Source organism: Pseudophryne corroboree, chromosome 1 (genome assembly GCF_028390025.1).
Source record: "Pseudophryne corroboree isolate aPseCor3 chromosome 1, aPseCor3.hap2, whole genome shotgun sequence".
In the NCBI taxonomy this organism is placed as follows: domain Eukaryota; kingdom Metazoa; phylum Chordata; class Amphibia; order Anura; family Myobatrachidae; genus Pseudophryne; species Pseudophryne corroboree.
Genome location: NC_086444.1, coordinates 725,608,511 through 725,618,630, shown reverse-complemented (window position 1 = coordinate 725,618,630; position 10,120 = coordinate 725,608,511). Strand labels below are relative to the sequence as shown.

Genomic DNA, 10,120 nt, shown 5'->3' with positions numbered 1-10,120 from the left:
GTCTGATGTGAAAGCATGGGACCCCTTAGTCCGGTATGGAGCGGGTATTTGCGGTTTGTTTTTTTAACAAGTACGTGGATTATACTCTGGACGTGGATGTACCTCTGGACGCTGGAAGGTGAGTATAATTTTTTCACAGGTACCCTCGGATCGTCGGAGACCGTGGCAGTCGGCGTGTCAACATAGGTAAGTATGTGTGTGTCGGTAGTGTGTAATAAAGTTTTACTATCAAGGTGTCTGTGTACTGTTTTTATTTGGGTATTTTTTTTCCAGTAGTACTACAGGTACCAGCGGGCCCGTTTTTCTCCCGCATGCTGGTACTTGTGGTTCTCCAAGTACCAGCTTGCGGGGGAGGCTTGCTGGGACTTGTAGTACTGCTGGAAAAAACAATATTCTTTTCATTATCACAAAAGGCTATCAGCCCCCCCATCCGCAGCCCATTGGATGGGGGGACACAGCCTCGGGCTTCACCCCTGGCCCTTGGGTGGCTGGGGGGGGGGGACCCCTTGATTGAAGGGGTCCCCACTCCCCCAGGGTACCCCGGCCAGGGGTGACTAGTTGGATATTTGATGCCACGGCCGCAGGGCACTGTATAAAAGTGACCCCCGGCTGTGGCATTATCTGTCCAGCTAGTGGAGCCCGATGCTGGTGTTAAAAAAACGGGGGACCCCTACTCTTTTTGTCCCCCGTATTTTTGGCACCAGCACCAGGCGCAGAGCCCGGTGCTGGTTTTAAAAATACGGGGGATCCCTGCCCAATTTTTCCCCGCATTTTTAGAACCAGGACCAGCTCGAAGAGCCCGAGGCTGGTTATGCTTTGGAGGGGGGACCCCACGCCATTTTTTTTTCGGGTTTTTCCCGTTTTTTCCCGTTTTTTAAAATCGCGGCAAAATCCGCCAAATTGGACGATTTTCGCCCGTGGTTCTGGCGAATCCGTTTTTCATTGAATATGGTGAATTCCGGCAGCCACCTTCCGAATTCACCTGTCGAATGAAGTCGAATTAAAAAACGGCGAAAAATTGCCGCGATTCGCCGTGAATTGCATATACCCCATAGGGGTATATGCAATAGCGGGCGAATCGCGTCATTTAATTCGCCCCTGTAAAATTTGCCCGCACTCGCCAGCGCAGCCCTGTCGCCGGGACCCTGAATTCACCATATGCAATGTAAAACGGATTCGACCCACCCCCAGGCGGATAACGGCCAATCGGCGAGTAGTGGGCGTCCCGAATTCACCTTCCCGCCGAAAGCAGCCCTTTATTAGGGCTTGTTTGCTGCGTGCTCTGCAGCCATTTTGTGAACCTGCAGAGAGGTGTGAGGAGGTGCAGAGCTAGCAATTTGGTTGTTTGCTGTGGATATCGTTTGGACACCCCAGCAGGCTTTATTCCAGGACAGTCAGGAGGATTCCTGTTACCCCGGAGGAGAGCCATTTTAGGAGCTTTTACAACATTTGTAGGTAAGTACCACATGTGTGTCTGGTGTTGCATGTATGTGTTTGTGTAGTGGGGGTTGCCATGAGGTGCACATGGGGTGTTTGTGTATGTGTGCATGTGTGCAGGTATGTGTATAGCCCCTTGCTTGTGTTGCTGCATTTTTTGCGGGAGACTTGTGTTTTGGGGTAGTTTTTCACGTTTTTTTTTAATTCTTTAAATTACTTTTTGGGTCTTCTATTAGCATTGGTGTACCTCCTGAGTGTGCTGGGATGTTTTTTGGCCATTTTGGGGTGATTTGGAGCAAGTTTGGTCGACAGCCTGGTCGACATGTGCTGTGGACTGTTTGGCAAACATGTGTTTTCCCTCCTCATTTAGCATTGGTGTACCTCCTGAGTGTGCTGGGATGCTTTCTGGCCATTTTGGGGTGATTTGGAGCAAGTTTGGTCGACAGCCTGGTCGACATGTGCTGTGGACTGTTTGGCAAACATGTGTTTTCCCTCCTCATTTAGCATTGGTGTACCTCCTGAGTGTGCTGGGATGCTTTCTGGCCATTTTGGGGTGATTTGGAGCAAGTTTGGTCGACAGCCTGGTCGACATGTGCTGTGGACTGTTTGGCAAACATGTGTTTTCCCTCCTCATTTAGCATTGGTGTACCTCCTGAGTGTGCTGGGATGCTTTCTGGCCATTTTGGGGTGATTTGGAGCAAGTTTGGTCGACAGCCTGGTCGACATGTGCTGTGGACTGTTTGGCAAACATGTGTTTTCCCTCCTCATTTAGCATTGGTGTACCTCCTGAGTGTGCTGGGATGCTTTCTGGCCATTTTGGAGTGATTTGGAGCAAGTTTGGTCGACAGTCTGGTCGACATGTGCTGTCGGCTGTTTGGCAAACATGTGTTTTCCCTCCTAATTTAGCTGTGGTGTACCTCCTGAGTGTGCTGGGATGCTTTCTGGCCATTTTGGAGTGATTTGGAGCAAGTTTGGTCGACAGTCTGGTCGACATGTGCTGTCGGCTGTTTGGCAAACATGTGTTTTCCCTCCTAATTTAGCTGTGGTGTACCTCCTGAGTGTGCTGGGATGCTTTCTGGCCATTTTGGAGTGATTTGGAGCAAGTTTGGTCGACAGTCTGGTCGACATGTGCTGTCGGCTGTTTGGCAAACATGTGTTTTCCCTCCTCATTTAGCATTGGTGTACCTCCTGAGTGTGCTGGGATGCTTTCTGGCCATTTTGGAGTGATTTGGAGCAAGTTTGGTCGACAGTCTGGTCGACATGTGCTGTCGGCTGTTTGGCAAACATGTGTTTTCCCTCCTAATTTAGCTGTGGTGTACCTCCTGAGTGTGCTGGGATGCTTTCTGGCCATTTTGGAGTGATTTGGAGCAAGTTTGGTCGACAGTCTGGTCGACATTTGCTGTCGGCTGTTTGGCAAACATGTGTTTTCCCTCCTAATTTAGCTGTGGTGTACCTCCTGAGTGTGCTGAGATTCTTTCTGGTCATTTTGGAGTGATTTGGAGCAAGTCTGGTCGACATGTGCTGTCGGCTGTTTGGCAAACATGTGTTTTCCCTCCTAATTTAGCTGTGGTGTACCTCCTGAGTGTGCTGGGATGCTTTCTGGCCATTTTGGAGTGATTTGGAGCAAGTTTGGTCGACAGTCTGGTCGACATGTGCTGTCGGCTGTTTGGCAAACATGTGTTTTCCCTCCTAATTTAGCTGTGGTGTACCTCCTGAGTGTGCTGGGATGCTTTCTGGCCATTTTGGAGTGATTTGGAGCAAGTTTGGTCGACAGTCTGGTCGACATGTGCTGTCGGCTGTTTGGCAAACATGTGTTTTCCCTCCTAATTTAGCTGTGGTGTACCCCCTGAGTGTGCTGGGATGCTTTCTGGCCAGTTTGGGGTGATTTGGAGCAAGTTTGGTCGACAGTCTGGTCGCCATTTTGTGTGGGTCAGCCATTTTGTGTGGGTCAGCCATTTATACATGTATGTATGTTTATTTTATTTTTATTTTATTTTATAACAGAGATGTCAAAGGACAAGCAGACCCGATCCGCCCCTTCCCCCACCCCCTCGGATCTATCCCTGCATAGCAACGAGGAGTGGGAGCCAACCCAGGAGGCGGGTACGACCGACCAGGCATGTAGTGACCAGCCGCGGTCATCAAGGGCCCATGAGAAGTCCAAGAAAAAGCCTAGTAGAAAGGTAAATTTTTTTTTTTTTTTTTTAATCCCTAAAGGCAAGAAGCCAGCCAGAGGAGCAGTCGGAGGAGGAAGCCTCTGGTGAAGATGCAGGACCGAAAAAGCCGCGTGGACCCAGATACACTGAGGCGGAAAACTGTACCCTAGTGGATTGCGTCGACAGGTCCTATGACGTTTTGTATGGACCAAGGGCACAGACAACAGCAGCTAGGACAAAGCGAAGCATCTGGGAATCCATTGCGAGTCAAGTCACTGCAATATCTGGAAACCACCGGAGCACCAGAAATTGTTTGAAGCGGTACAGTGATTGCCGCAGACAGACCAAGAAGAAGATGGGGATTCAGCGCCGACATGAGACAGCTACGGGAGGTGGCCCGGCTCTCAACCTGAAGTGGCTACCCTGGGAGGATGTTATTAGAAGGCGCATGAACCCTGCCATGGTTGAAGGAGTTCGCGGAGGTGTGGACTCTAGCCGTCCTGCTGGCTTTCCCGAGGAGGAAGAACCGCCCAGAAGACGGAAGAAGGCGGGAGATAAGCCGTCCAAAAGGAGGTCTGATGGTAAGAATACATTCACATGAGCTGTACTTCCCTTTAAAATTTTTGTATGTGCTAATGTGCTTTTTTTTTTTTTTTTTTCAGACAGGCCTGCCCAGAGGACATCACCTGCGCACAGGACATCGCCAGCGCACGGACCGTCACCTGTGCAGCAGGCATCAGCAGCAGCGCGCGGACCATCAACTGCGCCGCAAGCATCGCGAGCACACAGATCGTCACCTGTGCGCCACAGTTCGTCATCGCGCAGTTTGTCACCTGTGCACCAGACGACGTCAGCGCACAGACTATCACCTGTACGCCAGACACCGTCGGCGACCACACCACAAGATGGGCGCCAAACTACAGCTCCTGCGCGCAGGCCATCACCAGATCGTCGTCTCTCCAGGAGCTCTGGGACTGTGACTGAAGAGCCTCAAGACACAACCCTTGTGGACCCATCACCCGATCTGTTTGAGTCTACAGGGTTAACAGACGAAACTTTTCTTGGGTTTGAGGACAGCCGTGCAGACGTATCCAGCCAGACCCTTGAAAAGTCTTCCGAAACGAGGACAAGTGGAGCTCCTGGAGCAGCGGCATCACAGGATGGAGAAGGTTTGTATTTATTTTGTGTGTGTGTGGGAGGGGAGGGGGGGGGGGGGGTCAGCAGTTGTGTAAAGTTTATTAACTTTCCCAAAAAAATTATTTTGCAAACAGTGGTGCCACGGACCAGCAGCGGACTAGCTTCGGGGATTGGTTCCTACTTCAGGCCGGATCTCCTCCTACAGGAGTCGTCAGAGGATGACGAGGTGGAAGTGCAGGAGGCTCCAGTTGCTACATCCCTGTGTGAGTAAATTGAATTGTGAGCCTTTAAAAAAATGTATGATGAATGTGTATAATATTGTCTAATTTTCTTTTCTGCTGCCCAAATCCAAGTGGTGGCAGACATCCAGGAAGGGCAGAATCCCTCAACTGTTCAGAGGGTTCACACCCTGGCATCGGAGATTGGGACCCGCCAGGATACGTACACAAATGTCGTGGGAAGCAGACTGGACAACATTGAGAGGACAATGGAGAAGATGTCAAACAGTCTGCTTGAACTGCAGAAGACTCTTTCCGACAGCACGGCCACAATACTACAGGTCAGAATGCAAGATCATAGGGAGAATATGAACGTACTTCACATTCTGGCCGAATCCATGACCCGGCTCGTGGACAACAGCTCATGTCTGGCAGAAAGCAATAAAAACATGTCGGAGAGTCATCGACACTCCTCATCCAGCCAACAGGTCATCGCAACCACACTGCAGATGATCTATGATAAGCTCCCAGGACCAGCTCATCAACACGCTGGTGATCCACCATATCCGCCGTCGCAAGCCACAAGGACGCCTCGTACCCTTCCTCAAGTCCCATCCCAGTACAGACAGTCACAGATGTACCAGGGATATACAGGGATGTACCCCACCCCCCAGATGCCTCCACCACCGGCCACACAATCTTCAGCCGCATGGGCACAGAGGCCCAGTCAACATACTACCCAGCCTCCCAGGACATCCACGCCCTATCAGGGGGAAGAAGATAATCCGGACAGACTTCCACCATAAACCCGGTCGTATTGTTTTATTTACTTATAAATGTTTTTCATGTATCCCTTTCTTCCCCTCCCATTAGTTTGTTTTTTTTCTTACTATTGTTTTCTGTGTTGGGCTTCCCCACCCGTGACCGGGTACTACCAAGGAGCTTTGTGTAGGCATACATGCGCGGGCATGTATGCGGGCGCGTGTGGTAACGGATGAAAGCTCCTTGTGGCTACATGTATGATGGGCCAAAGAGCTATTCTGATACCACTTTTTTCTTCCAAAAATCCTTTTTGTAATGGTGTACAGTAGGCTTTCATTGTGTGAATTTACTATTCACTAGTCTGTGTTTTTGACTTATTCATAGGATTGGTGGGGAAAAATGAAGTGGACGGCATAAGTTCGTGTTGTGCGTACCAAGGTGAGTAGAACCATGTTTCAATGTATCTATTCAAGAAACTTTGAACCGCATGCCTTTGTAGAACCACACAGTCCAGCAATGGGTCATGCTGGGCTGTGTTGTTCCACAAATGTTAGCGTTTCACAGTGCTGACCACTGACGCCACTATTTCACTTTGAACCGCATGCCTTTGTAGAACCACACAGTCCAGCAATGGGTCATGCTGGGCTGTGTTGTTCCACAAATGTTAGCGTTTCAAAGTGCTGACCACTGACGCCACTATTTCACTTTGAACCGCATGCCTTTGTAGAACCACACAGTCCAGCAATGGGTCATGCTGGGCTGTGTTGTTCCACAAATGTTATCGTTTCAAAGTGCTGACCACTGACGCCACTATTTCACTTTGAACCGCATGCCTTTGTAGAACCACACAGTCCAGCAATGGGTCATGCTGGGCTGTGTTGTTCCACAAATGTTAGCGTTTCAAAGTGCTGACCACTGACGCCACTATTTCACTTTGAACCGCATGCCTTTGTAGAACCACACAGTCCAGCAATGGGTCATGCTGGGCTGTGTTGTTCCACAAATTTTCATTGAAAAGAAATGAACATGAATTTAGTGTGTCTTTACTTTAATATACTTTTTTTCTTTTCCCCACAGATATCTATATACACAAGAAAAGAATGTAAAGAAGAACAAACTACTTTTTTGTTTTAATTAACTTTCAAACTTTATTTAAAAAATAACATTTTTCTTCAATAAACTTTTAAAAATAGAAGTTTCCTGTGGTTTTTATTAAAATTTGTAATGCAGTTGAATTGTACGTAAGTAGATTGCCCAGGGAACATCAGGGGAACTGTGTCTCTTCACATCCACGCCACTTAGGAAGGATACACCGGAAGACCTGTGGAAGAGAACAGTATGAGCTTCCAGATATGGGTGATAGTGTCACCCTGGGACTGGAAAAAAGAGGTACATACAACAGTCCACACAACACAAGCGGGTTGCAGCGGCCCAAATGCAACCCTCCGGCACTTGCATCACTACACATCCAAACATTCCCTGACTAGCATTGCTGTTTCAGGGAATGTTTGGATGTGCAGTCTTGCAAATGCCGGAGGGCTGCACTTTGGACATGTCGGGGTGATTTTGGACAAGGGAGTTTTGGGCTATACATCTCACCTGAGGGGGGGTTGTCTGCTACATGGCGGAGGGTCAGGTCCACATCACCAGTAGGTCGCCCATGGTAGAGTTGGATAAAAGGATCAAATATTTGCGGTAACCCAACAACAGGATAAAACAGGGGGTAACGAACTGTACAAACATGGCCTGGGGATATACATCAACAGGATGTAAAACTCTGAAATACATAAATGAAGAGGTTTTTTTAAAAATATTCCAATGTCAGTTTACACGATAATACAAATGTTGTCAGTATACTCACAGGCAACTGCAAAATAATTTTGGATCAATGTCCGCCGGGAATCCTCTCCTTCGTCCATACCCACCGGTAGAGCAGAAGACCGGTTCCCGCGTCGGAAAGCACTGCGACGAAGAGTCACCGGCAAACGGTTTGCGACACATATGTTGTGTAAAATACAACATGCATTTACCATGCCGCAAACCTTCGCCGGTGAGTACAAAAGAGCACCGCCGGAAGTGTCTAAACATCGAAACCGGCTTTTAAGTACACCGAAGGCACGTTCAATTATTTGCCTCGATGCAATGTGTGTCTCTTGGTAACGTTTTTCTGCTCTACCGACAGGATTAGACAATGGGGTCAAGAGCCACGGTTTGTTTGGATAACCCGCATCGCCTATAGAAAATATAAAAAAAATGTTAGGTACTTGTAAAAAAAAAAGTTGGATAAAAGGATCAAATATTTGCGGTAACCCAACAACAGGATAAAACAGGGGGTAACGAACTGTACAAACATGGCCTGGGGATATACATCAACAGGATGTAAAACTCTGAAATACATAAATGAAGAGGTTTTTTTAAAAATATTCCAATGTCAGTTTACACGATAATACAAATGTTGTCAGTATACTCACAGGCAACTGCAAAATAATTTTGGATCAATGTCCGCCGGGAATCCTCTCCTTCGTCCATACCCACCGGTAGAGCAGAAGACCGGTTCCCGCGTCGGAAAGCACTGCGACGAAGAGTCACCGGCAAACGGTTTGCGACACATATGTTGTGTAAAATACAACATGCATTTACCATGCCGCAAACCTTCGCCGGTGAGTACAAAAGAGCACCGCCGGAAGTGTCTAAACATCGAAACCGGCTTTTAAGTACACCGAAGGCACGTTCAATTATTTGCCTCGATGCAATGTGTGTCTCTTGGTAACGTTTTTCTGCTCTACCGACAGGATTAGACAATGGGGTCAAGAGCCACGGTTTTTTTGGATAACCCGCATCGCCTATAGAAAATATAAAAAAAATGTTAGGTACTTGTAAAAAAAAAAAAAAAAATTGAAATACATACCTAACAGCCAGCCACCAGGCATGTTTCCTGTTTCAAACTTGTCAAACAGCGATGACTGGCTTAGGATGAAGGAGTCGTGAGATGATCCAGGAAATCCCACAAAAATGTTCAAAAATCTCATGTTTATATCACAGACCGCCTGCACGTTCAGGGAATGGAACTGTTTTCGGTTCCGAAAACATTCCTCCGAATTCCGTGGCGGTCTGATCTGCACGTGGGTACAGTCAATCGCGCCCAGCACATTGGGAAATTTGTATTTGTTGAAAAAGCCTAATTTTATCTCACGACATTCGCTGTCCGTCTCTGGAAATGTGATGTACTGGATCGTCAATTTGCGGAAAGCCCTAATGACCTGGGTTATACAGCGCGACAGTGTCGACTGTGAAAAACCGCATGTTTGAGATAGTGTAGGCTGGAATGTGCCTGACGCCAAAAAATGTAACGTCCCCAGCAGTTTCTGAAAACCGCTGATTGCACGATTTGTCCGTGCCCGAGGTTCCAAGTCGGCCTCCAACAGAGCGTACAGCAAATATATGTCGCGAGTCGATAAGCGATAATTTTGTATCACCTCGAACTCGCTGAGATCCTCCAGTTCACGCCTAGTGCGATACTGGCGTGGACGTGGAAATGAAACCCGCAATACTGGCTCACCCAATGCAGACATTGCTGACCTGGATCCTGATGTTCATCAGCACTTTCTTCCTCCATCATGCTTGCAGCCAGCATGAACATCACAATCTGGTCAGAAAAAGGCTCCATCATTGTAGTCAGTACAAAAATAGGAATGTGTTTTAAAACGCTGGAATTTTCCTAAAAAAACGATTCCACAGAGCTGACTGTAAAATGGCTCCTTCTCCCTGTAGTCTCAAACCTGGGAGTGAGGAGATAGGAGGGGCTTTGCAGAAGTGTATCCTGGGTAAAACTGTGGAATCATGGGTAAATTTCCCTCAGGAGATTGAAGAAAAAAAAAATCATTTAAAAAATCAATTAAATAATACTTGTGAAGCAAAAAAAGACAAACCAAGTAGATAATCCTTTCAAATATAAATAGATATGCTACTAGCAATCCTCAAATATTAAAAAAAATCATGTACTAAAAATTTTTTTTTAGATCCCGCCAGCCAACTGAGGCGGACTGAAATAGTCGAATTTGCGGTCGAAAAGCACTGCTGTCGAATTTCCAAACTTGAATTGAATATGCTTGGGGCGAATTGCAGCATTTGTACCATTGCAGAAAAGTCGAATGCGGAAAAAGTCGAATTTCCTAAAGTCGAATTTTGAATGTCCGGTTTTTTGCGAAAAAGTACTGTACTGCATAGGCGAATTTATTTTTGGGGCGAAAAAGTTCCGGAATTCGACTATTTCTGAAATTCGACCGCAATTCGACTGCAATTGCATATACCCCATAGATGTAAAAGTCCGGAATCTAACTGTCCCTAACATACCCACGGGGATTCCTCAGCCGTTGATATCGCTGAGAGGGCTGTCCGTGGCCGGCTTTG

The 10,120-nt window shown here is 47.4% G+C and overlaps 1 protein-coding gene and 2 long non-coding RNA genes across 3 annotated transcripts; 2 read left to right on the top strand and 1 right to left on the bottom strand.

Moving 5' to 3' along the window:
• Positions 1–1,279: 1,279 nt before the first annotated feature.
• Positions 1,280–3,771, top strand: LOC134938676 (uncharacterized). The gene is made up of 3 exons (XR_010181225.1): positions 1,280–1,455; positions 3,442–3,620; positions 3,655–3,771. It is a non-coding gene; the product is annotated as an uncharacterized LOC134938676 (long non-coding RNA).
• A 148-nt stretch (positions 3,772–3,919) lies between these two features.
• LOC134938510 (serine/arginine repetitive matrix protein 1-like) lies at positions 3,920–5,030 on the top strand. The gene is made up of 3 exons (XM_063932134.1): positions 3,920–4,174; positions 4,256–4,762; positions 4,865–5,030. The coding sequence occupies exons 1-3, from the start codon at positions 3,949–3,951 to the stop codon at positions 4,999–5,001; spliced, it is 870 nt and encodes a 289-aa protein (XP_063788204.1). The 5' UTR covers positions 3,920–3,948; the 3' UTR covers positions 5,002–5,030.
• A 1,801-nt stretch (positions 5,031–6,831) lies between these two features.
• LOC134938399 (uncharacterized) lies at positions 6,832–8,731 on the bottom strand. Its single transcript, XR_010181004.1, has 4 exons — positions 8,619–8,731; positions 7,572–7,943; positions 7,310–7,487; positions 6,832–7,031 (listed from the first exon to the last, which is right to left on the bottom strand). It is a non-coding gene; the product is annotated as an uncharacterized LOC134938399 (long non-coding RNA).
• Positions 8,732–10,120: the final 1,389 nt, after the last annotated feature.

Coding starts and splice junctions, on each gene's coding strand:
- LOC134938510 (XM_063932134.1), top strand. CDS start 3,949: ATGGGGATTCAGCGCCGACATGAGACAGCTACGGGAGGTGGCCCGGCT. Junction 4,175..4,255: donor GTCCAAAAGGAGGTCTGATG/GTAAGAATACAT, acceptor TTTTTTTTTCAG/ACAGGCCTGCCCAGAGGACA. Junction 4,763..4,864: donor GGCATCACAGGATGGAGAAG/GTTTGTATTTAT, acceptor TTTTGCAAACAG/TGGTGCCACGGACCAGCAGC.